The sequence below is a fragment of the Lichenostomus cassidix genome, chromosome 10 (genome assembly GCF_008360975.1).
Source record: "Lichenostomus cassidix isolate B80296 chromosome 10, HeHo_3.0, whole genome shotgun sequence".
NCBI classification, from domain to species: Eukaryota; Metazoa; Chordata; class Aves; order Passeriformes; family Meliphagidae; genus Lichenostomus; species Lichenostomus cassidix.
Genome location: NC_139491.1, coordinates 19885584 through 19912143, shown reverse-complemented (window position 1 = coordinate 19912143; position 26560 = coordinate 19885584). Strand labels below are relative to the sequence as shown.

The window sequence follows — 26560 nt, the reverse complement described above, 5'->3', positions numbered from 1 at the left end:
TCCCCCAAGAAAACACACAAGACCACAGAAAAAGTCACAGCAGCCTCTGGGTATATATTTTGTCTTTTTTTTTTTGTTTTGGTTTCATTTCATATATTATCATCCAGTTTCACATTCTCATAGGATCAGCAATTATAGAGCAACTTATTCTCAAATCTTTTAATACAAGCAAGACAGCCATGGTCAGATAATACTTAAAGCACTTCAATACCAAGCAATAAGATGCTGAAACAAAAATTGCACAATTTCTTATTTACTATGCCTGACTGAATCTTAGGTACAGAAGACAACCCTTCTTTTTCAAGCTTTTAAACTAAACATTAACTTATTACAGGATTACAATTTCTCTTTAATAATAATAATAATTAATTGCACACAAACACACAAGAAATTCTTTATGATGCATAAATATTTCCTTATTACACATGGTACAAAAATACTCATACTTTTTTTTTTGTTCGGTATTCCCATAAGGATGGCTGATTATTTGGCAGGACTGGATGCTCTCCAATCAGAAGGACATGGGGGGGAAAAAAAAAGTTAGATATTTTACAGCTGTTCTATATATAGAAGTCTGACAGAGGAAAAAATAATATAATAACCCGACTTTAAAACCAGAGCAGAATGGATGAGAACAGAAACCCAGTGCATCGTACTTTGGAGAGAAAAAAAAAGAAAAAGAAAAAAGTAAAGTGTTTTTCAAATTTTTCTGGTCGTCCTGGGGAGGGGAGGGTGGAGGTGGGAGAAGGGGTGAGACAAGGACAGTTAGTATTTCTCAAAGCCAAGTCTTCACCGAAGCAAGAGGAAAACCTTGATGGATCAATCCATTGGGCCAAGACCTGTTACTAACGGTTATACAAACGCTAGAACAAACAAACTTACACTCACACAGACACAAGTTAAGTGTTTTAATTCATGCCAGAAAACATGCAAAACCCATTTTGCCTTTCGATTCCTTCAGCCGAGCTGCCCCCAGGGCGGGGCGAGCCCTGGGAAGCCCAGGACTGAGCCCCCCGGCTGGGTTTCGTGCAGCCAGATGGCGAAGCTCCGTCAGGGAGGAGGAGGTCCTGGGGATGGCTTGAGGGAGAGAGGGAGGGTGGAATGGATGGAGGCAGCGCACAGCCCATGGCTGGAACCGTGGTAGCTTCACAATGCAGGGAAGGGGGTGCTGGCAGCCCCGGGGGCAGCGCGGCGGGGCCGGGCGCGTTGCCGCTGGCCGCAAACCAAACCCAGAGGAGTCGGAGCAATCGTCCCTGGCATATCCCTCCGCGGAGAGGCAGGGAGGAGGAACACAAGCCGAGGAGAGACACTGCGAAGAGGAGCGTGGTGAACAGGGATAGCTGGAAGCTGGACCTGTGTCCTGAGCGTCTCCCACAGCACCCCCCCACCCCTTGGGGCTCGGAGTATCTCCCTGCTCCCATCACCCATCCTGCAAACCCAAACACATCCTTGGGTGGATGTGTGGGGCTGAGCCCAAGCTCCCATCCCTCCCCCCCACAGGGTCCGAAAGAAGAACAGAACAAAGACACAAAAGACCTGACTTCAAGAGTAATTACTTACTAATGAACTAACAAAACTGACGAGACTTCCATCCTTGCTGGGTAGCTTCGGAGGGAGGATACCAGCGCATCTGGAAAAGAAAGCCATGGCAGAGGTCCGTGACCCAGGATTTTCTCAACCCGAGCACAAACCTTCAGCTCCTTCAAGCCATATGCAAGGTTCACGGAGCAAAGATGTCTCCAGCATGAGAAAGGAGGCTCCAGGGTAAGCCCCAAATTCTACTTGAGTAGCTCCACCCTCAGCCAGCCAAAGAAAGCATCTCAAAGACCACACATTAAAACCAAACAACCTCTACAGGACATGTGTAGGGGAAGAAGCGGCTCATCCCCCACAGTAGAGGTCCACAGAGTTTTCCAAGCCCCAACCCTGCTACCAGGAGCAGCTCCAGGCAAACCAAACCATGGGAAGGACTTGGTAGAGCTGCAAACCAGCAAGACCTGGAGGCTTTCCTGGCGGGTGCTTGCTACCACATCCATTTCTCAGACCTGCTCCTTGCCAAGGAAGGGTCTGGATAGGGCCCTAACAAGAAAACAAGGGACAGTAACTGAACACTTTCTAGCCCCTTAGACAACATGTAGCCCCCCCAGCCCTGAACATGCAGATGATCCCATTTGGTCAGCAGGGCCAGTGCGTCCCCAGCTGGGCTGCATCAGCAGCTCTGGGCCTGAGAGCAGTGGGAGATGGGCTCATGCCACTTGACTGAGCATAGATCCAGCAGCTGGAGCAGCGACTGGAGCTTGGTCCTACTGCTGGAGCACAGCAGCCAACCCCACTCCTCCTCCCTAGCTGCCAGGAGGGAATAACGGCCTCAGTACATTCAGGGCTCTGGTGAACCAGCACAATGATGGATTTGGCTCTAAGATGGGGAGAAAAGCAGCAGAAAACCCCCTGGAGCCCCATGTGAGCCGTTCCCCGTATCCCATTCATCCTGGCACAGCTGTCCCCTCACCCAAACAAGCCTGGCTAGATGCTCCTCTCCTAAGGACGTGCAGAGATGTGTAGCAAACTGCCACAACCTCGGCACTGCTGCCTGCAGTGGCCAAGTCCTCCCTCACAGGCATGAGGGCTGCGATGCCAGGAACTGCAGCCACACGAGCTCAGGGCCTCCAGTCCCTCTCCAGGAGATTGTTCCTATAGGAAGGAGCCCTGCCAGTCTGCAGAAGCTCTGTCCTCACAGAAGCCTCTCATCAGCTCAGAGCAAGGCCAGTTTGGACATGACTTGGAGCAACCTGGTCTAGTGGAGGGTGTCCTTTTATGTGGCATGGGGGTGGAATGAGATTGGTTTAAGGTTCTTTCCAACTCAAACCGTTCCATGGTTCCACAATCTGCTGGACTCTTGCCAGACATCTTCACAAGGCAAATGGGTGCCACTAAATCAGCTTCCAGTTGGCCCTATACCTCACTCCATGGCACAGCAGTCACATGCACCCCAGTCAGTCCAGCCTGGGACAGAGGAAATCAAGGGCATGGACATTACCAAGACCCTCCTCCCCAGTGAGGGGTCCCATGTAGTGCCAGGACCAAAGTGCCACACACAGAATGTTTTCACTTCTCCTTTAGCCTGGGGGAGGGACCTTTGCTGCCCAGCCACGGCCACCACACTGTGCATAGATACCACCCAGGAAGGCTTGGAAAGGGCAGCAGCACCACTGACAACTTACAGGGCCACCACAGCAGCTGCCAGAGCAAGAACAGGGGTTTCTTGCTCCCCCACAAGCCCTGTCACCAGGAGGTGCTTGCTTAGCAGAGCCACATCTCCTCTCCAGCCATCCTCCCTGTCCAGTGTCTCTAACTCCACACCCCTCCCCTTGACAGCTGGAAACAGTTTTCTCCTACCCAGCAGCAATAGGAAAATCCCTCTTCATTCACAATGCTGAGTGCTTAAACCCGAGAGCTGCCTCCATCCCATGCAGGCTCAGCCAAGCAGCATGGCCAGGCCATATGTGAGACAGTACCACTCAGCCTGGTGGCCCTCCATTCTGTCCTCAGAACCACCTTCTGCCCTACCTGCACAGCCTCACTGTCTCCACTTTCAACAGAAATCTTGGTTTTCTATTAACACATGCACTGTTTGTAGCTCTCGCGCTAATAAACCATCACTGCAATGGACCATCCATCCTTGCCTTCCCTCCTGCAGATCTCCAATGCTCACACACCAAACCCACCCAGCCTGACCCACCGTGGCCCCACGGGCCACTAGGCCAACCCTGCATTCAGAGGTGTCAGCCTAAAGCCCAGCAGGAGCTCCTACAGAGGTGACAATCCTGGGTACAATCCAAGGCTCTGACTTGCCGGCAGAGTGAGGGAACAACCTGCTAGATCTTCCAGCCCACAGAAAGATTAAGGGCTTGATGGGATGAGGCAGGAACTCAAAGATGAGTTAAGGAGAGATGTTCCTTAAGCCAGCAGAAAGCCCTGGAAGCAGCAGATTGGAGGCAGCAGATAGCCAAGACAACACTCTCTAGGCACCTGCCAAAGCAGTTTTCTCTTCACACCCCTCAAAATACTACATCTGTGACAGGAGAAGCTGAGAACAAATGGAGATGTCCAGCACTGGGTGAGGAAAGCAGAGCAAGAGAGGCTTTTACTGGAAGAGACACAGTTGTTTCTGGAGAGGCATTAGCTCCCAGTTGGAAAGGAGTCTGGTCACATCACTGAAACATCTGCTCACAGGGACAAGGCAGCCACTGCTGGCTGACAGCAGCAGCCTCGTGCTGCTGCCTTCAACATCTGTCCCAGAAAACAGCTGGAGAGGAGAAATGTGTGCCTCTGCCTGCTACCTCCCAAAGGCCAAGAACCTCTTCCTTGCTGCAGCACAACACCAGCAGCTGCCTAATAATCACAATGAAATTATAAATGGGGCAGAGAAACACCCCATCAGAGCTTCACTCTCCTTGTTCAAAACCTCCTGTCTCTCCCCATTGCCCTCAGAATTTAGGTATCCAATTGCCCACCATCCTCGTGGAGAGCAATTCACTCAGAAGGAAAAAGAAGGGAAGCAAGGACCAAGTACACAGGTCCCTCCTCAGACCACTTTTGGCGTGGAGGACCTGCCTGTCCTCCTTAGTTACCTCTAGGTCTGTAGCCAGCCCCAGCAAATCTTGGAGCTCCAATCTATCTCTACAGCTGGAATGGTCCCCAGCGATCAAAGACCCCCAGTATAGGCAGGGACAAAGCACTCCTTTTTGCTCCCAGGAGCTGGTAGTATCCAACCAACATGTCCAAGAGCTGCATCTTGCTGTCAGCTGCTGAAGTGCAGAGCAGCATCTTCACTGGTGCTACTGAGATCCTCAGATCCTCCACCCAGTGGACCATGAGCACCTTGCAGGCAGTGCCGCGGGTCACCCAGTGCAAGCCCTGGGCAGCCACTGCTGGCAGCCAGCAAGAGCTGCTCTGCTCCAGCTAGAAACACAGCCCATGGGAATGTGACCCAGGCAGTCAAGGACAGGACAGGTGGCACAGACACCACCTCACCCACTGGTGTGTGTTGGACACACCCCCACCCTAGCAGCAGGCAGCGCACCCAGGCAGTGCCCCTCAGGAGGCTGGCATGGGGGGATGACGAAGTGTAGGACCAGAGCAGCTCAGCCCACCACCAGGAAAATCAGATGCAGTGGGATCGAACGTGTTCATCTCCCTAAGCAGCTCTGGTGAGGGAGAGCTGGAGGATCAGCACATCATCCCACACCAGGGTGAAGAGCACACGAGAGAAGACAGGCACTGATCCATCCTCTTGTTTAGGACCATCTTAACGGGCATGCATCCATCCATCAATCCAATGCCTTGTACCCCGATGGCTCAGCTGTGTCCCCAGCAGCACCATGTGGCCATGTTCTTATAAGCCAATCCTGCATCCATCCCCTGCTTCCCAGGGCAAGTCTTGCCCAGAGCAGAGTCCTGCACCCACAGGTGCTGCCACAGCTGGAAGCATTTCTTTGCAGAAGAGCTCTGGGAGCACGGATAGCCCTGGCATCCCCTGCTGCTGACTCAGAGTCTGGCTTAGAGGCACCCCAAAACCAGTGGTTTCACCTCAGAGATACAACGCAGCCCAACTCCATTCCACCAGCAGTGGATGAACCTGTCTACCAGGACCAAGCAGAACAAGAGAAGCTGTTGTCTCCATGCCTCTCTCAAGCTCTTCCCACCTTCCCAGAACGTCAGCTCTGCACATCTTCGCACCTCACAGTTTTCCAAGGGCAAAAGGCCGACCTGGGCCCTCACCTTTGGCGGCTTCTTTCCCCAACATCACTTCCACAGAGAGGAAAAAAGTCTGCTCAGAACCACTGCAGAGAGAACTGAACCAGAACTCGTTTCCTTCAGTGAAACATCAAGCAACCCCTTGCCAACCAGTCCCAGGCCCTTCCCACTCCCCAAGCTCCCAGTCTCCTATGCCACTCCCCTTTCTCCCAAGCTGCTGATTCCCTCCATTATGGCTCACACGACCTGTGTCCTGCCTGTGATTTCAGGTTGCAAGAGAGAAGCCAAGCTCCAGGTAGGAGCGGGCTCCATTTCCAGTAACTGGAGAGGAAAGAGGTAAGATTAGACCCACGATTAAGGACAGGGTCTGTCCTGGTATGCGATTCTGGAACAAAGTGACCGGCAAGTGCTGTTGTCTAAGGTGCCCACTAAAATTTAGTCGTGTGCTATCACTACCACATCACTCACCTCCCCCACCGTGTGCCAGGAGTGAGGTCAAGGTGTATTTCTGGTTGCCCTCAAAGGGTCAAGGTTGGGGAGAAACCAGGTTTCTTTCAGGCCGAGTGGCAGGGTGGTCTCTGCCCTGGCTCAACCGGGCTGCTCCCCTCCCACCGGCGGGGCCTGGCCGAGCCTGGCTCAGCTGGGAGGAGCTGATGTAAGATGGTGCCATGCTGTGTGCGCCATGTCATGTGCTGCCAAGTTGGAGATGTGGGTTAGAAAGAAGGCCTGGCATCTCATTCCCCAGGCTCGGGTGGGTGGGTAGCGTGAGGCCCATGCACTGGGTTGCCAAGGAGATATGGGCTACAGAGATGGGCAGAAGCTTGCAAATCCCATGGTGCACCTTGGAGGGGAGATGGTTACCTTACCAGTCTTTCCAGACGTGGCTGCCATCATGCTTAACACTTCTAGGAATGGAGCTGTAGTACAGCCACTCCACTAGCTGCAATAAGGCATCACTAGGGTGTCCCATCTCCAGGGACAGCTCTGAGCTTCGGGGCTAGCCTGCGCTGGCATCATGGCTGGAGTTCACTATGGACATCAAAGGAGGGATTTGAGAGAAGGTGGGAGGGAGGGAAGGCAGATGGGACAATCTTAAAGTCAGAGAAGTCCCCAGTGGGGCAGGGTCAGGGTGCAGTCACAGCTACAGTGGCCTGATGCCTGCCCAGAGCATCACGAGGGTGCCAGGAGCAGCAGCCATCAGTCTCGGCTGGCAGTGGCTTACCAAGGGTTCCTGAGGCCTGGCCAGCCTCTCACCACCTCCTGCCCCTGATTCCTCCTGCCAGCCCTTTGGGCAGCTCTTCAGGAGGCCAGGCCACCTCCTCTTCCCCCTTGCTGAACTCAGGGCTGCAAGAGTATGAGCCCCTCAGGTTTAAGTCTCTTGTGACAAGATCTTGGCTTAGCTACAGCCTCCAACTTCTTGCCTGCCTCAAGGCTGATCACTATGGAGCTGCTACAGCTCTGGCCATCCCCATGGATGCCCTCCAGCCAACACCAGTTTTGGGAGGAAGAACTTTGGCTGTTCTGGGGAATAATCCATGAGCCCACCACATGGGTGAGCAAGCCCCTCCCAATGAGGGCAGAGGGCTCAGCATACCAGGACTAAGGGAACAGTTTTTAGCCCTGTTTTTGAGCAAAAGTCACCTTCCCATCGAGCTCCACCCTCAGCTCTGCAAGGGACAGGGCTCCAGCCCAGAGCTGCCATCATGAGTAATGTTTAACCCCACTAAACTTTATTGGTAACATATCCTGTGCCAGGACATGCCCCTGCAGGGTCAGCACCAGCTCAGCACAGCCAGGAGTGGCTGGGACTGCCCCGTGGCCTCTTTGGAAAAGAGCTGGGTCTAGCCACAGCCTGGAAGGGCTGGCTTCCTAAGGCTTGGAGGCCCATCACCACCCATGGACCCTGTTGGGCAGGGAGCTCCTCAGGGTCTCATGGTGAGGCCAGACAACCTCTTTGGAAACCAGTAGCTCACCAGCTGGAAGGCAGGAACTAAAACCCCCAAGGAGAAAATATGTGGCTGGAGGCCTCCTTAATACCCTCCATTCTACAAGAGCAGAGTTTTCTCCCTGACCATGCACCATAAAGTTTTGGTGCCTAACCCTCACGCTCAGGGTCCCCATACAGTCACCCATGACCATCCTGGAAGAAACTGCAATAAAGGTTTCACCTCCCTCAGCCACCTCAGACAGGCTAGAGGGATTTTTTTCCTGGTCCTCCCTTCCAGGGACAATTCAAACTTCACCACCACCCTATACACACAAGGGGCAAGAAGACACCTCTCTCCTGGGCCACTGAGGAGCACACCACAGCCCTGTAGTTGTGGGCACCACCAATAACTTTTGGAAAATACCAGCAAGCACAACGTTCCCACTGAAGGACCAGCCTGGCTCTGGAGGTCCTTGGAAGAACATTTCAGTGCCGGTCCTGTCCTGAACCCCAATGTACTTCTCCCTACCCCATAGGAGTTTCAGCTCAACACCAGCTCACCTGGGGCTGGACAGGTGGCTGGAGAAGGACAAAAGCAGGAGAGGTCTGCTGGTGTGAGAGGGGCAGGACAGACGCCAGGAGCTGGCATCCACTCCACATGGCATTTGGGAAGCAAGCTTGGCTTGAAGCTAGGCAGTTACCATCACAAAGCTTGCGGGAAGCAAGACAGCCAACATAGCTCACTGCCAGCCAGGACAGCAAGGTGAGAGGACACAGCTCCTCTTCCTCTTCATTTAAGCAGAAAAGAGTAGGAGTCAACACCCTGCTTAGCAGGGCAGAGAGCAGAGGTAAAGCCCCAACGCTCAGTCCCACTGCCCCAGTCCCCTATGGCACCACTACAGAAGCAGAGACTGAAGCAGGCAGAGCACAGCTGGCTGGTAACACTGAGCAGGGCAGGGACAGGGGCTCCAGCTTCTCCTGGACAAGTGCTTCAAGCCAAGTGACTTAACTTGGAATTAGGGCACTGTTTCTCTTTTTTGGCTTCCCTCTTGCATGTCCATGGTTTCAAGGACTTTGTGTGGTCTCTGTACATTAAAGCATCCCAGTGTCAGACCAGTACAGGCATCCCTACATCCCCAGCTGTCAGCAAACAAACACTAGGACACCAGGCAGCTGGTTGCACCACCACTTGCACTTCCAGAGGCTTGTGCATGGAATGATCCTCCTCACTAGCCTGTATCCAGTGTGGCTAACATGCTGTTCCACCACAGTTCATCGCTCTGGCAAGGTTCTGGTCACTCATCTCCTGCAGGACACCTTCCTCCAGCTTTGGAAGTGTTTGAGTCACTCGGCCCAAGGAATCCCAGCTGAGCCCCTCACTTTAGCACAGAGCTAAGCCCACTGCTTTCACTGTGACTTGGGATGACATTTCATAGCTATGCTACTTGCTGGCAAAGAGTGTTTCCTCTCAGCAGTCCCTCAGTGTAGTTCTTTGGCCATGGGGAGCAACAGAGCCAGCCAGAAATTGAGCCCTGACTTTTTTCCAACCCCTGCCCCTCACAGGGACACAGGTTGGACCTGCATGGTTCGAAATCATCAGCCAGCTCTACCTGCTCTCGGCCACACAGACCCCCTCCCCCTGGGCTGGCTCGGGGCTGGGCCCCCCTGCCCTGCAGCCAGAAGCAGGCTCCGCCCAGGAGCCAAGGTGCAGAGGCCGGGATCGAACCAGCCAAGCGGAGACTGCGGGAACGAGCACTGTGGCGGGAAGAGAGGAGGGCCGAGACCCGGCACGGGAGGCGGGGAGCGACTCACCTGAGCGTGAAGAGCAGCGGCCGCAGCAGCGGCCGCCGGGTACGTGAAGGCGGCGTGGGGAATGGCAGGGGTCAGCTCCGTGGTGTACAGTGGGTAGGGAGCCCACGCTTCTGGGGACGCTGGGATGAGAGCTGCTCCAGTCAGGTCATCTAGATAGGAGGAGGAGATAAGAGGACAGCATCTCAGTAGCTGGCCCCAACAGCCTGTTTTGGGAACAGGCTCCAGACTCCCCACCCTAGGCTAAAGCTTTGCACTACCATCTTGGTGAGGTATAAAATCTGTGTGCACAGCTGCTCCTCGGGCCTCCCAAACCTACTAGGAACGTGTTGCATTACAGCCCCACGTGGGCTTTGGACAGACTGGTCCACACAGGCAGCCCAGGGCTGCTGCCACAGGATGCAGGACAGGGGATGGGGGGCTCAGAACCACGTTGCAAGTCACCCTGTGAGCCTCAGCAGGACTACTCACCCCACCAAGCTACACAGAGGGTGATGGCACAGAACTCATCATTTATGCTTCACAATTAGGGACAATTTAAAGGATTTATGGTATCAGTTGAGCTACCAAATCCAACTTTCCTGTCTCAACAATTCTGTGCTGGCCAGAAGCCTTAGCAGATGCCTGTTATTCTCCTATGGCTCCGACATCGTGCTGGCCTCCCTGCCCCAGGCAGATTTCAGGCAGAGCAGAGGTGAGTCTGGGTTCCTTTCTACCCTGGCAGCATTCCCAGGGTTGGGCATCTCCCAGGTTGGAGCTATGACCGCCAAGCTCCTCCCAGCATACTCACAGGGGTCCCGTGCAATGAAATGTGCACCCAAGGCAGGGTGGATGTTGGTGGGGTTCGGTGTGGCCATCAGCTTGCTCTTGGCCATCTTTGTGTTGGCTTTAGCAAACTCTAACCTCAAGGTCTGGGGGTTCTCAGGATCGAAGCGGATGCCCTGTCACAGGAGAGAGCACAGGAGTCTCAGAGGCAAAGCTCCAGTCCAAGAATGGGCTGTGGCTATTTGTGGAGCAAAGCCCAGCTGAGGAACCAAGGCCACCACACTGCAGTCATATGCCCAGATTTTTGTCACCTCACCGCAACACTCAAGCTCTCGTGCTTTTGTTTTGTTGTTTAGCTGGCCCAGGACCACTGCTTCCAACAGAAGGGACACAGTTCTGCTCCTTATGTGCAGTTCACCAACCACAATAGCAGACAGAGATAGCTACTATACCAACACAGGTCAGGAAGGATCTTCCAGCAGGAGCTGGGATAACCCTACCTATACTGGAGTTGGAACAACCCCCATCTGGGTGGGAGCTCCCATCTGTAGTGCTACTACATCTTCCGCCAGCCTGAGCAAACACATTAGCAGGTGTCATAAAGCCCAAGGCAAGGTCTACAGTGCAGCGGAACCAGACCTGCTAACCAGATCCCACCAACACTCCTGCAAGATGGTGATTATTTTGGGTGTCCCTTCCATGTTAACCATCCTCAAGACATTTTCTTGAGTCACAGCAGTTACCCACACTCTCAGAGGCCCTGGAGCTGTCCTCCAGTGGTCAAAAACCACATGGAGACAGCTTGCATCCATTTGCCCAGGCTGATGTCAGCCTTGAACAGCTCTCCTGCTTCCCTGGTGGAATGCTGCAGGACCCTTTTGTTTCCATAGTCGAGGCCACAGTTGGGAGACCCTGCCCATTCCCTGCCCTCAGCTCTGGATGCAGCAAGGTGTGTGGCACCCAGCCCCCTGAGTCCCTCAGCTCTTTGGGTACTCACATTCAAGGCATTCTTCGCTGCTTCAGCACCAGCACGGCTGTCGAAGGTCACAAAACCCACTGGCTAAAAGAAATAACAGTGATTTCAGTTTGGAAGTCTCTTCCAGCTCCTCCCCGCCACACCCCCCCCCCCGCCCCAGACAACCAGCAGAAGAGACCATCCAAAGCTGCAGTGGGGCTGCAAGCAGAGCTTGGGTTATTGGCCCAAGATTCCTTCTCTGCACCTGCTCCCACCACAAATGCTTTGGCATTCCTACATGTGGGGACAGCGCTCACCCTGACAGCCCCCAGAATGGGTACCCTTGCCTTGATCAGCATGGGAGTGGGGAAGGCTGATGGTTGCACAAGATTTGAGGCTGAAGCCTCAGATCTCACCCAGGGCAGCAAGAGAAGACACGGAGACATTCAGCACATGCTGGGTCAGTAAAACCCAGCAGTGTACCTGGTGTTGGCCCCAGACAGTGATTTACACAGTTAAAATGGGATTTTTCTCCTCTCCCCTCCTGGCATGTCCAGTCTTCTAGCAAAAGTCAAAAATACACAGGCTGGAAGGAGGTACCTGCTTTGAAGTCAGCTTGATCAGTGACCCTTCATAACCCTGCAGGAGGAAAGAGAGCAAGTCAGTGTCAGGCTCCTGAAGAGACCACACTACAACCAAGACACAACACGACAGCTCCAGGAGTTCCTGTAGCACCAAGCCCTCCATGAGGCAGGGGCTGCAGCAGGAACAAGGACAGTAACATTTCTTTCCCACCAGTGGAGAAGACTGGGGGCAGAGCAGGTATTTTAGCTGTCCATCCTGGCCCTTTGGGAAGGAATCGCATTTTCTAGCTCTTCATCCAGCTACAAAGATGAGCACCCTGCCCTGGCTAGTGCCTAGAGAAAGCAAAGCACCCACCCTTTGCTAGAGGAGTGCAGACAAGAAAATCCCCCTTCCCCAGAGACAGGTTATTAGAGAAGGATGGATAGTTTGGGGGATGAGGACACATCCTCAAGGAAGGGCTGGTCCAGCTGGGCAGCAGGGCTGACCAAGCAGGCTTCACCAAGCTGTGAGACAACACAATTCCAAAGGCAGGTTCCTGGGGAGGTTTCCCAGCTGAGCACAAGTCATAGGATCCCATGCTGGCTTCAGGTTCCCATGTCATCGCTACTTCCCCTGACAGGCCTTTGCTGCCAGATCATCCACAAAACAGTATCTTTCCCACCAAAAACCAGATTTGAAGACCTTCTTACCTTGAATGGTCGGAAGAGAAGGTAGAGCTCTCTGGGTTTGATATCCACAGGAAGGCCACTGACAAACAGTGTCCGTACCTAGGGGAGAGGCCAACCAGCTGTACTGATAAGAGATGTTTGGTGCCAAAGAAAGAGTACAGAGCACAGCTCAGAAGATTAAGTGCAGCAAGAACAGCACACCTTGGAGCAAAGGTCCACTAACCCTTCCCTGCATTAGAGGAGCATTGTCCGTGATAAAACACATCCAGCCCTTTAGTCTCTGCCTCAAATGATCAAGTCCTTTACTAAAACCCTGGCATCATGGCCTGGGTTGATCAAGGCATGGACACCAGCTCCTCAGTCTGACAGGACCTTGATGGCTAAACTGGAAAAGACCACCCACTGCCACAAGAACTAAGCTGGACGCATTCCAAAGGTCCAGAAGGGACCACTACAAACTCCAGCTCTCTCCAGCTCTTTCTACAGATCATGTACTAGATCTCCTCTCCTCAACCTACCTCGGCACTTTACTTCAGTCACCAATTCAAAGGCAACCCTCAATTTTGAGAAACACCTCACTGCCCCACTCGTAGCTTTTGATTTCTGCAACAGCCCTAGATAATTACTGCAGTAAGATTTTGGGTCTGCCTCAGCTCCTTCCCCAGCATACCTCAGACCCTTCAAAAGTTGCTTCCAAACCTGCTCTCAGAGCCATTGTTCTGTTGTGCCCAGCCAAGAGCAGCTATGCTGGGCCAAACCCCTTTGGCCTGCTGCTCTTCCCAGGCTGTTCAAGTCATGAACCAAGTTCAAACACACTCATGTCCAAGCAAAAGATACAGTGCCAGGGGAGGATTTCAATAGATAATCCATTAAAATTATAGATAATAGTTCACTTGAATAACTAGGAAGAAGAAAGTGCTGAAGGCTCATGGCCTTGGAGACCTCTGCTCAACAGTCAGACTACCATGAGCACCTTCTCCCTGCACACTGGCTGGCAGACAATTTCCATAGGAAGCAGCATGATGAAGCTGCAGAGACTTCTTGTAAATCAACACAGAGCTGAAAAGGGAAGTTACGCACAACAGAGGTCATGAAGATGCTTGTCATTATTAAAATGGAGCAGGAGCCCCATGCCAGAACTCATCTCCTGGCCTGCTTCCAGCATGGAGTGACCCCCATGTGCAGGGCAGAAGGACTGTGCTCCCACATTTTTGGTTTTGCTCAGCCATTTTCCCTTCCCATTATGGATACAGCCATAGTGGGCTGTATCCAAAACCTCTTTTGCCACCAAACTCAGCAGCATGTGCTTGCCCTGCTCCTGGGCTGGAGACAGACCTAGAAACACAGGAGCCCCTGCCTCCTGCAACTCTTTGGGGGCAGCCAGATCCACACTCCTCCACACAGGGGAGTTTCTCTCTTTTACAGATGAAAATTCACCTCCTTGAGCTCCGGCGCTCAGGACAGTCCTGGCAAGGAAGACAAACGCCCTTTTCATGGTAAAGCCCCCACAGGATGGACAGTGATTGCGAAAGACTTGGGGTGTTCCTGCTCTCTAGTGCATGCTGAGACTGTCCCCCACTAGTGTGAGGAGCCCTTCTCCAGCCCAGCACATCTCAAGAGCAGAGCCAGAGCATCTTTCCCATCCCCTGACCACTCAACATGGATGGCTCTACAACACGCTCTTGCTGTGCCCTGCCTTGGGAAGCAGGATGCTATGTGGAGCGCTCCAGAAACACTTTCAAAGGCCAGGCTCAGGCTGACAGGCTCCCCAACCATACCACCCCTCATGTGATGCTTCAAGACACCACTCCAAGGCCAACCCATGCCCAGACAGAGGGGACAATGCCACTATTTCTTGGCTTCCTGGCTGCCTCAAAGACCTCAGCGCTTGCACTTCAGCATCAGCTCCACAGAGCGCCTGCAGAGCATTCCCAGAAGGCCCACGGCCATCTCTTGCAGGGGAGGACTGCAGAGTGTGGTGGCACACATGTGCCTCAGCCATGTGAAAGCACCATCCCTTTTCAATATTTCAGGATCCGAGTACGCTCAGCCCCCAAGATGGATGTTTCTTCTGAGCAGATAGAAATCTGCATCGCTTTTGGGTCTCTAAATGGTCCTGTGATGTGTCTCTTCATAAGTCCTTGCGACAGGCGTGACAGGATGGAAGACGCGTGGTAGCTCAGGGAATGGGGAGTCGGAGCTGGAGCCCTCACAACAGCCTAAACAGAGCAAGGAAGGTGCCCAGGAAAGCTCTTTGTTGGGGTAACAGGCTCTCAGTGCCAGCCCCATATGATGCTGTCAAGGACAGGAGCAAGAAACCGTCTCTTGCTGGCCAAAAGCTTCCCTTGGCCTCCAAGTCCTGTTTGTCACCATCCACAGCATTGGAAAGGCATTGGAAAGACAAGCCACAGCACCCATCAAGGGCTGCCATTGCTCAAAAGCCTGGGCAATAATAAATGCCACCAACCAACCTCTTCAAAGAGGGTCTCAAGACATACTAATGAAGTCCCTACTCAGAAGAGCTTGTTGGAAGGGACAAGACCAGGTGGTTGGTTTTACAAGATCTCTGCAATTCAACACATCCATAAGTCACCTAGAGAAGGGTAAGGAAAATGGAAGACCAAGTTATTCAGAGAAGGGAGGGTGAGGCTGGTGAGAGACCTGAGCAATACTTTCAAGGGACAAAGTAAGCTAAGCCAGAGGGATATTACTTTCAAGACCAGGAATAAAGATAAGGAGATTTGAGTTATCCCACAGGAGAAAAGCAGGATGCAGCTCACCAGTCTGAGCCTCTTGTGCACTGCGGACAACTTTCCCCTGCTCTACAGAGAAGAAACTGTAGATGAGGGCAACAGGGTCTAGACAAGCATCTTGCAGTAGATTGACCAAACTGGGACTCTCCAGGCAGCCCGAGTCCTGCAGGCTTTGACCACCCAGAGTTGACAAATCCAGGCATCCAGCCCCTACATTCAACATGCCACAACAGGGTAGCTTCTGCTAAAATATATTTGCCCTACTTCAAGTCCCTGCCACCAAACACAGCTTCCCCAAAGTGCATCTAGAAAAGGCACAGGACTAAAAACACTAAACCAAACCAATAAAAACACCCTCAAAAATATCCATCCAGGGCTGGATCAGGAACTCCCTGGGCCAAACTGCATGTCTAGACATCCAGCAGGAGCAGATCTCCAGGAACACCATGTTTTTTTGCTCATTCTTAGGCTCTCCTGCCAGCCACTTAAGGGGAGATGCCAGGCGAGAGCAGCCTCATCCCACCCATGACTGATCCAAACTGGACATACAACACAGAGAGAAGCAGGACACAGAGCAGCTCTTGCCTAGAATAGCCCAGTAGGGTCACACTTCTGCAAGCCCTGCACAAAATATTCTCCCTTCCCCATCCCTGCCCCTCTGGGGATGCCCCCAGTCCAAACACCTGGCAGAGATGGAGGAGAGCCATGGAAAACAGGATTCATGTCAGGAGAGACAAGACCATCTAGGCCATATCTTAGAGAGGGAGGATCCCAACATAGCTTCCCACACAGGAGGAGGGAGCGACAAGGACAAACCACTTAGCCCTCGAGTTCTCAGTGTTAGTCCTTGAACAGCTGCATCTCCCCAAAGACATACACACCTTTGTGCCAGCCTAGCTATGAGCTTTGCAGGGAGGCGAAGGCTCCCTGCCGCAAGGGAGCCAAACAGCAGCTCCTGCCTTGTGCTGCTGCAGCCCCAGCACTGCCAGGAGACAGCACAGCATCCACAACTCCTGTCCACAGCTGCTTTGGAATAAGAGCTCTCAAAAGGGTGTTCTGAGGTGCCTGCAGCCCAAAAACAGTCAAGCTATGCTGGAAATGTCCAATGCAAGGCCACAGGTACCCAACCCCCTGTGAGGCTGCAGTGATTGGCAATTTTTTGTTAGAAGACTGCTCCGAATTCCTCCCACCCCCCCAACCTGGAGCCAGCAAGGCTGACCCTCACCTTTGGAGAGATTAGCCCTTTAACTACATCACCCACAGCACAGCTTGGGCTACTCCAGCCCCCCAGAACTGGCCTAGTCCCAGATCCATACTTCTGGCACATGGAACACACAAGCCTTTACCAGCAGTGGTTCAGAGATACCTGAGGACAAGCACAGCAGGAATGTGCTCTAATGCCTCCCCCACACTGTGCTGCAGGACATTCCCCCTCTCCCGGAAGCCAGTCCAGCTGCATGCCAGTTTTTCCTAGAAACAAGCCATTTCCCACTAGTTCACACCAATTTGTTCACTGAGCCTTATTCCTATGCCACTAGCCCGTGCCACCCTGCTGAAGACAGGGACTAGCTCTGCCACAGCATCCCAAAGGCACTTCCCACTCCTGGCAGCCACCCTGAGGTGCCAGGAGCTCGGGGACATGTACTACAGTTTTTCCCATGGGAGAGCATCCCATGGGGCGCCTCCCTGGCATCTGGGGCCACCAGCGAGGCTACAGGGGGACACAGAGCCCAGGTCCTGGCCATCATGATGCAGCCAGGGCCACTTGACGCGAGGCCGCTGGAATGCGGCGAGTCTGCGGCTGCCCTGGGAGCCAGGACTTATAAGGCACGGGAGCGGAATGGGGCGGCAAGCTTGCACAACAGGGCTGCGGGGAGAGGAACGCGCAGAGTCCAGCGGCGGGGCTGAAAAACGGGACATCCTGCTCTCGGTGTCCCACACGGGCCGCGGGGCTGCAGGGTCCTGCCACTGCAGCCCAGGGCTGCTTTGTTCCTCAGCACAAAGTCCCAGGAACCACAAGAGAGGGGAAATTGGGAGAGAGAGATGTGTGGTCTGTGTGAGGGACAGTTCAGCAGGAAAGCAGAGCAGCCTCCACACCACAGGGCAAAAATCCCGAGAGAAGGGGCTTGTAACAGGCTATTTCACTGCCCCATGCCTCAGATTCCCCTTCACTAATCAGCAGAGAGGTGGCAAGAGCTGGGGGCCTACTGCCATTCCAGCCCAAGCAGAGCTCCGATGGCCTCAGGCAGGGTCACACTAAGCCCCAGCAAAGGATCAGGCCAGGAACTGCTCCAACCAGGAAGCACCAGGCAGACACTCAGCTTCCCACTCTCTGGAAAGATGTTCACCCATCCCCAGAGGGAAAAGAGGGCCTTGAACCTCCCATAGCACTTGAAGCAAGGAGAGCTTCATGCATTTCCCTCCAAAAACAGCCTTTTACACAAAAGGCATCCAAGGACCAACATCCTGCTCGCCCAGAGGGAAGAAGGCTGACCACAAGCTAGCCCAAGTGTACCAGCATTTTGTCCCCAAGGCTGGGGTGTTTCACACCGCTCACACCCAAAGCAGCTCCTCCCCAGCACTGCTCTTCCCTCACATCAGGCAGGGGATGTCAACCGGGTTCAGCCATCCCTGTGGTCACGGGAGGGAGACACTCCAACAAGGGGGAAGCAGGGAGAGGCACCAGCCCAATTCTGGGGCAGCAGGAAGCTAATGGAAGCTGATAAGTCCAGGCACAACAGGACAGCACTCAAGAATAGCCCTTGGCCCTGGCAGAGGAAGCACTGCTAGTGTGGCTTTGCCATGGACACTTCCTCCTGCTATCAAGTCCTGTCACCCGTGTCTCTGCAGCATCTCATGGAAAGGGCAGCACCCAGATGAGTTTGGACCACAACAGGGGCTCAGAGCTGATGAAACATTTGGAAAGGTCAGCCTCACAATTCCCAAGACATTACTGTCCAACGGGGCAGCTCCCCAGCACATGGAGATGCTGGCTGAGCACTTCAGGATGCCATAATCACATTTCACCTTGCCCAAAAGCTAGAGGAGAACAGCACAAGTGACATAGCCAATGTGCTGAAGAACACTCACATCCACACTGGTCCTGCCCAGCCACCACGCTAAGCACTGGGCTCCAGAGACCCTCACCTGCCACCTTCTGATGTTGGGGACCTGCAAATAATTGTCACCATCAGCTGGAGCATGGACTTTACCTGCTATGAATCAGCTCTTTCTGCCCACACCCAGGCACCTATTCTGGCAGGAGACAGAGTTGAAACGAGCTCCTCCTCAGGGCAGAGGCTGGCAGGAGACATGGATCTGGAAGCAGGACCCTGACAAGAAATGTTCCCATCTCAGATCTTGCAGTGAGTACATCTCTATCTGCTTCACCACACCACACAATGATTCCTGGGCACTTTTCAGTCCTGTGCCTCCCAGGACACATCCAGAGATAGAGGAATTTCTCCTCAAAAGAACCCAATTCGGGGCAGCACACCAATGGCCATGCCCCAGCCCCATGTAGCAGGTCAGGTACCTCCACAGCCCAACAAGCAAGTACTCCACAAAACCCAGGTGATGGAGAGCTGAAAGCTCACAGCAGCTCTCCACTGTGGACACCAGTCATTAGTGTCACCCCCAACACAGGGATACCCTTGGGGACACCAGGAGGATGACAAGCACCCACAGGACTAAGCCAACATTGCATCAGTCCAGCTCTTGGCAAGACAGGGCCACTAGGCAGCAGGGAAGGACAGTGCTACCAAAATATGGACCAAAAATGGCAACCCTAACCCACAACACACCCTCTGGCTGCTCTCTTCCAACCCATAGCTCTTCATGCTGCACTTCAGGCCATGGTTACAGGTGACCCAGGGCAGTTACATGTTGAGGGAGACATTGGCCTCCTGCCCTTGGAAGCAGATGGGAAGGACACACATTCCCAGGCCAACAGCATCTGACCCATGGACACATACCAAGACTGACCCCACAGCAATGCAAGAACCTGTCACCACCTCCTGCAGAACAGGAGGGAAGGCACCATTCCAGACTGGGAGGTCAAACATTTCCACAGCCTCTCCTGAGCTGTGCAGCAGGGCTGGAAAACTACAAGGGTAAGACCACCCACTGGCCCTCAGGTTTCTAGCCACCCCAGCACACAATGACCCTATGGGGCAGTGGCGAGAGCATCCTTGCCAGGCCTGTAGCACCCACTTCTGTTATGCCAAGGACAGGGTCACCTGGTGCCACTACTCCCTTCTCATCAGATGTGCTGGGCTGGCTCAGGATCACCCCTCAGTATGGGCCAGGTTCAGCAGCTCCAATGCTGGGGCTGTGTCCCACTGCCCTTCCCCTCATCAGGTCCACCTTCACAGGGCTAGGCACACAGGAGAAACTTGGTTTCCACCATCCTACATGGTGCAGGAAGATGCTGAGTATTGTAGTGAGGTCTGCCCGCCTCACTTTACACTCATACCACAGTGAAACTTCAAGCTGAAGCCTCTATTTCAGGCAGAGCTCCAGAACCAGCAGCAGCATTGCTCATTGCTCCATAATCCATGATTTGGCGTGGCCAAGACCAGCAAACTCAAAGGATCTTTTCACTCCACAGCCTTCCACATCAGTTCCGGCAAGAGACACTCTTGAATTCCCACAGTGCCAGATTCTCAAGCAGAGCTATGAGGAAGACCAGCAAAGCCTGAACTACTCCTAGCTACCTCCCAGACATCTCCAAGGGCACCCTTCCTACTTTGGTGAGGGAAAAGCAGAGATCTAGCAAGGGAACCTTTGGGTTTGGCCCTTCGTAACTTCCACAGGCACCACCAAAAACCCCTTAATGCTGAGGCAAAGTAGGGAAAGGTCCGTTCAGCAATTCCTCAGATTAACCAAGGAGGAAGACTCATTTCGGAAGCTGGGTCTCATTTAATTAGCCCAGATGGCAGGAGGAAGAAGTTACCCCATCATGTGGACTAGTCGGAATGTCGACGAGTCAGGATGTCGATGTTCAGACTCGTGCCTAAGAAACTTGGATTTGAAAGAGCAAGAAAGGAAAAGGAAGCTCCTTCAGAGGGTGTTCACAGGTACCAGGACACAAGGAGATAAAGAGGAGATTCCCACATCCCTCCTTCTGTCAGAGCAACTTAGTGCTCAACTCAAGACCAAGAGGATGTCTGGGAACACACTAGTTCCCAGAACCTCTGTGTGTGTGGTGACTCCAGGGTGCCTGCTCAGCCAACAATCTGTCACTGACAGAAAGCTGCATCTAACACTTAGGGTACTTTTAGGATGCATGAAAACAGCTCTGAGGCACCATCCTGCTTCAGCCAGGACAAGTGCAAGAGGATTAGCAAGTGGGGACTGTAACTACCACAGCCTCACGTTCTTCAGTGCGAAGAGCAGCATCAGAGGAGACATTTGACTCCAGAACTTACACTAACCTTATTTATTTGCAGCCGGAGAGCTGGAATCCACACATGCACGAGGTATCTAGGTCCACTCAGGCAGAGATTACAGAAGTCAAGAGATGCCTGGCAGCAGTCCATGAAGCACTACAGACATCCAGCACATAACACAGCCCGCTCACCAGTGGCATTCCCAGGAAGTTCTGGCAGCCCTGGAGTGCAGCAGCTAAGAAAAAAGGGATGAAGGACTCGCTACTGAGGAGGTTGCCTGAAAGCCAAAAGCCTTCTGCCTCCCCAGCATGGAGTTTCCTAACCCACAGCCTTCTGTGGACCAACAGGGAAGATCACAGAATTACAGAACAGTTTGGGTTAAAAGGGGCCTTGAAGACATTCTCATTCCACCCCCTGCCATGGGCAGGGACACCTTCCACTAGACCAGGTTGCTCCAAGCCCCATCCAACCTGGCCCTGAGTGAGAACACTCCAGCTTCTCTGGGCAACCTGTGCCAGGGCCTCACCCCATCACATGGAAGGGTTTCTTCCTAAAATGATCCTCTCTGGCAAAGCTTAGCCAGGTCCTCACTTGGGCTCTGCCCACAACTTCACATTTAATGCTTTCCACCTTCAGCAGTCCAGGAAGCCCAAGCTCTACCTCAAGAGCAGCAGCCACTACCCATGGAGCTGCAAACAGGCCCTTGAGACCAGCCAAGAGGACACACGGGATAACAACAGACTTCAACTGCCTGGTTTGGGCATCTACACAGCCAGCTCCAGATTTCTCCCACTCTTAGTGGACCTACAGCTTCCCAGTGACTTCCTGGGAGAGCAAGGATGAATTTCAAGCATAGAACCAACATGTCTGCATCAGGCACTCCAGAGAGCAAGGTGAACTCGCAGGGTTTTATTGCAATACTCCCATGGACACAGCATGCAGTGTCCAAGAGAAGCACAAAAGCTCCTCCAGCTGCCAGAAAAAGCTCTGCCTGCCACAGGGGTGGGAGTGCAGCACCTAGGCAGCTGCCCATCCCACACTACCCCTCAGGACTGCCAGGACAGATGCTGTCACACAGATTGGCGGCTGCCTGGAAAATTAAACAGAAGATAGCAGCAAGCGGGGAGAGATCGCGTTTGGGGAGGTGTCTGGTGAAGAACAGCAGGGACTGACATTAGGCCCTGTTTGTTTAACATTCCCGTTAACGACCTCGAGAGGAGCAAGAGGCATTCCTGTCCTCCTCATGTCACCGGCCAGGAAGCGGCTGTGAGATCCAGGGGCTTGCAGATAAGATAAAGGGAAAGGCAGAATTTGGAAGCTTCACCCCACTGTATCTGGGGCACACAGTGCCCTTCTGTGAATGCTCAGAGAGGCAGCAAAGGAGGCACGTGGTGGGGGGGATGGAGGAGTGTTTGCAGCGCCAGGATCTGGTGGTGTTATCCATGCAGTGTGGGAAAATATTCCAGCACACCCTCCTGCATTTGTTGGGACTGAGGGATTCCACTTTGCACTGAATGTATTTACCACTCTGTATCAAGGGGAGCTCTGGGCAAGAATTTGGGCCCCCAGACCTTGCTGGGATCCTGAACACAAGGTCACTCCTTATGCCTCCATTAGTTTCTGCACTGAGGAACAGCTCCTGGTCAGCCAGGAGGAGGTACCGGAAAAACAAGCGTTCAGAGCAGGCTCAGTGTAGCCACCATGGAACCCAAACTCTACTCACCACCCACAGCACTATTTCTGGTGGATTTTGGTAGACAGACGACTTTCCAACAACAATCCCAGCTGAGACTAGGACATTAACCCCCCACCAGTCTCAGCTAACCAAAGCACTGAGTCCTTTGCTGCAGCCCTGGGTGCAGGGTGACAGACACAGCCAGCAAGGCCAGAGACCATCCAACAGGGTGGAGAGACCATCCCCCTCCCTGCATGCTCCTGGAGGCTGCACAGCAGAAAATTGGAGCTGCTTCCGTCCAACCCCTGCCCATTCCCCAGGGATGCCATCTTTAACGCAGTTTTCCAGCCATCAAGCTCTACTCCTGGGAGGACCAGCCTCTCCAGAGGTTGAGGATTTCCACGCTCCTCAAATGCTCTAGCACCCACTTTACCAAACAACCACCAGGCAGTGGGGAACAGACCGGCTCTGCCCCAGCACCAAAAGCTCATCCAACCACCACCTGTGAGGCACCAGCCCAACTGGAGCAATGCCACTGGGATGGGATGCGCCAAGCAGCATTGACCTCGGAGAGCTTTGCAGGCCAGTGAATAATTGGATCAAGAAGCCGCATTGAGTCTTCTGCGCACGCGTGTGCAGCCTGTGAAACCCCCAGGTACAAAACCTCCCTCCACTGGGAGTGACCCAGGGCCCCAGGTGCTCCAGCTCTCAACCCACCCACACCAGTGCAACCGCTGAGGCTGGGACATCCCACCAGCATCATTACATCCACATCCCATTTCATCATCACATCATCTATGCCCTGCTCCACGATGGGGACAGAATCGCTACAGCCACCACCTGCCAATCCATTCCACCCCATTACTCGGGTCCCCCTTGCCGGGGTTAAAGCCCAGGGGACCTGATGGCCCTGAGTCAGCTGGTGCACAGGGCCCATACAGCCCCGGTGGGTGGTGGAGCAAGCCAGGCGCCATGTTGCGGCGGCGCGAGCGCACGGAGGACAGCAAGGGGAGGGGACTGAGCACCTCCCCGATCCTGAGGGCCAGACACGGAGGACTGCAGCAAAACATTTCCAAGGCAGGGCATTTTCCAAGATGGAGGGCAGCTGCACTATGCCAATACCTGCTCAAGGGGTGCAGTGATGACATCAGCCAATGGCTCCGACAGCCAAAGTCCAAATGTGGAGGGCTGCAAACTCAGCTCTGGCATGTGGCTACAGACAACCGATGCTTACTAGCCTTCCCAGCCTGGAGTCCAGCAGCATCCAGACTCCGGCTTGCAATGGCATCCAGAAGAAGGGGACTGCTGACCGGGCAGCTCACAGTCCTCCAGCCCCAGCCGGGCTCCCAGCACACAGGGAGCAGGGCAGGGGCTCCTCCACTAGTAGCCCACACAGGCAGAACGGTGCTGGATCCAGGAGCCCTCCATCTGCAGGGACTTGGCGATAAGACACCATGCCCACAGGCACCGACTGCACTGGACGGAGCAAGGACCTGCCAGCCCCCTGCCCCACAGGGCTACAGGGGCCCAGGGCTAAGCACGGGACTCCCCCTGCCTGGCCCCAGCCTCTCCTCGGGACGGCTCGGGGACTCCAGCGCCGGCTCCCCGTCACCTCCGTACTCTGGTTCCCACAGCCCAGCCCCAGCTTCCCAGCCCTGGGCAGCCCCAGCACCCGGGCTCCGGTTCCCCGACGACCCGGGGGTTCAGCCCTGACGCCAGGTCCTCTGTTTCCCGAACAAGGCGCTGCGCTCCTTCCCGGCTTCCCCGACGTCCCGGTGCCGCCTCCGCAGTCCCCGACGCCGCTCTGCTTAATCCCCAAAACCCCAGACCCGGTTCCCCGACGCCGCCGCTCACCATCCGCCGTTTCCCGACACCCCAGCGCTCCATTCCCGCCACCCCGTCCCTAGTCCCGCTGCCGCTCCCAGTTCTCCGCCGCCGTCGCGACCCAGCCCCAGCCCCGTCCCCCTATCCCCAGCCACCCCGGAGTCCCAGTGCCGGCACCGCTCCCAGGTCCCCGCCGCACCGGTGTCCCATCTCCGATCCCCAGCCCGGCGCCCACCTCCTCCTCGACGGTGCCGCCGCCGTTGGTGTGCTCGGTGTCCTTGTTGAGGTTGCTCATGGTGCGGTGCTGGGGCGGGGGGGTGGTGCCGGTTGCTCCGGAGCTCCGCGGGACCGAGCCGGGGTGCCGGGGCCGCTGTGGTGCCGGTGTGCGGGGGCGGTGCGGGGCGGTGTGGGGCGGTGCGGCGCTACCCTCCCGGCTCACATGCGGCGTCCCGGGACGGCGCCGCTGTTAAGGGCCGGGCCGGGCTGGGCCGGGCCGGGCGGAGCGGGGCCGAGCGGAGCGCAACGAGCCGCAGCTGCGGGGCCGACGCGCCCCAGCCCCCGCTCCCGCCGCTCCCGGTGCCGCCGCCGCGCACCGAGCAGCGGGGCCGGGACCCGCCCGCCTGCCCCGCCCGGGGCCGCCCCCGGCCGCTACCGCCGCCAATCCCGGCCCGGCACGGCCCCCCGGGACCGTGGGGAGGTTTTTTGTGTTGTTGGGATCGAGTTATTTTAATTCTTTTTTTCCCCTCCTTTCCACGAAAAACTTTGTCAACTTTGATGAACTTTCGGGTTTCGACTTTCTTAAAGGGCCCGCCGGGCTCTGAGCCCGCGGTGGGACCGGGCCGTTCCCTCCGCGCATCCCCGGAGCGGGGAGACGTGGCTCACGCCCGCGGGCGTCCGAGAGCACCGGGACGGCACCTTTGTGACCCCCGTTGAGAGCCCCGAGCCTCAAGAACAGCAGCCCTGAGAGCTCAGGACGGGGATCCTGTAAATCCGGGACAGCGGCCCTGAACCTCCGGACAGCAGCGCCAAATCTGCCCCGACTGCAGTCCCCGGTCTGCTGGGGACAGCACCCTGGTTCTTCCTGCCAGGGCAGCCCCACATCCATCCTCACGGACATCGATGTGCGCCCGGTGCAGAGAGCCCTGTTCTTGGGCCTGGGAGGAGGAGCAGGGTTGAGTCATAGAATCATGGAATCCCAGAGTGGTTTGCGTGGAAAGGGACCTTACATTTCATCTCGTTCTATCCCCTGCCATGGGCAGGGACACTTTCCACTATGCCAGGTTGCTCCAAACCTCATCCAACCTGGCCCTGGAAATTTCTAGGGATGGGAAAGACTCAACTTTTCTGGGCATCCTGAGCCAGGGTCTCACCACCTTCATTATCCATCTCCTTTCCTTTCTCCCTGCCCATACAGGTGCCCAATTGGCCAAATCCTAAAGTACAGACCACGGCTGGATAACATGAACAGAAAATGGAATACATAGCCTGTTCCTCCACAGAGCATCCCAAACCTTGGAGGCAAAAGTGTAAAACCCCAAGAGTTGGTGTCGACCTGTTAAGTGGGAGATATCCAGGAATCTGAGCCCCATTATCTTAACCTGCGTTTCTTGTGCCTAGTCCTTGCTGCTTCCCCAGCACTGAGGACAGGTGAAAGAGGGGAGGCATCAGCCCTGCCCTGCCCTGGGGGGTCCCACAGCCTCCCCCCCCACCTCCCCACCTCCCCCCTCCCCTCCCAACACTGCAAAAGCCATGTGTGCTCCCTGTCCTCCATTGGCCCTGGCTGGAGACACCAGTGCTGTCCCTGTGCTGTCCCCGCTGCACTGAATGTCACTTCAAAATCAAACTGAGTCCACACCTGGCTCTGAGTGACTTTTTCCTTCCAGCAGAAGCTCAGGAATACATGGTTTTGCTCATGTGCATGTTGTGAAGAGGTGTGAGCCTGGCTGGGGGTAACCACAGCTGGTTTCCCACCACACCTGGGTCCACTGCCCCGTTCAAGCCCCAGACTCTGACTCCGTTTGCCACCTGGCTACACAGAGGCTGCCTGTGAAAATGTAACCCTAAACTCAGCCATCCTCATGCAGAAGCTTCATCCAGCACAACCTACAGCACTCCGGGTCTGGCACCAGAGAGGTAATACAGGGAACACCATCACTGAGATGGTGCCCACAATCAAGTGCATGTGGAGCCAAGTAGTTCCATCACAGGAGGGGTGTTGGAGGGGGTGAAACATGCTCCTGGGAGCATTGGCTTTATGTTTTCCTGCTTTCTGGATTATGGCTTTTAGCAGAAGCAGCTGTTTGCATGTGCCAGAGGGTTTGCGTACGGAGTCCTCACACAGACAGCAGCAAAGCAACCACTTCTTTTTCCAAGACTTTGTAATGAACCAATAAGCCAGAAAGCCTGATCCCTGCCAGGTCCTGCATGAGGGGAGAAAACTCTCACTTTTTGA

The 26560-nt window shown here is 54.6% G+C and overlaps 1 protein-coding gene across 4 annotated transcripts; it reads right to left on the bottom strand.

Annotated features, from left to right (window-relative positions):
• Window positions 1-34: 34 nt before the first annotated feature.
• Window positions 35-24715, bottom strand: RBPMS2 (RNA binding protein, mRNA processing factor 2). Of its 4 annotated transcripts, none has more exons than XR_014854377.1 (10): window positions 24344-24715; window positions 20655-20844; window positions 12488-12565; window positions 11814-11852; window positions 11256-11318; window positions 10284-10434; window positions 9497-9645; window positions 6619-6786; window positions 1561-1630; window positions 35-1309 (listed from the first exon to the last, which is right to left on the bottom strand). XR_014854377.1 is itself a non-coding variant. In XM_085071163.1 (9 exons), exons 2-8 carry the CDS (start codon window positions 20757-20759, stop codon window positions 1568-1570), a joined length of 648 nt encoding a protein of 215 aa, XP_084927289.1. In that variant the 5' UTR covers window positions 20760-20844; window positions 24344-24714; the 3' UTR covers window positions 35-1309; window positions 1561-1567. The 4 variants fall into 4 exon arrangements, 2 of the variants coding, with proteins under 2 accessions (XP_084927289.1, XP_084927291.1); XR_014854376.1 differs by having other exon boundaries at window positions 6624-6786; XM_085071163.1 differs by lacking the exon at window positions 6619-6786 and having other exon boundaries at window positions 24344-24714.
• Window positions 24716-26560: the final 1845 nt, after the last annotated feature.

Coding starts and splice junctions, on each gene's coding strand:
- RBPMS2 (XM_085071163.1), bottom strand. CDS start 20,759: ATGGACTGCTGCCAGGCATCTCTTGACTTCTGTAATCTCTGCCTGAGT. Junction 9,646..10,283: donor TTTCATTGCACGGGACCCCT/GTGAGTATGCTG, acceptor CCTCCTATCTAG/ATGACCTGACTGGAGCAGCT. Junction 1,631..9,496: donor CCGCTGCTCTTCACGCTCAG/GTGAGTCGCTCC, acceptor TTTCTTTTCCAG/ATGCGCTGGTATCCTCCCTC.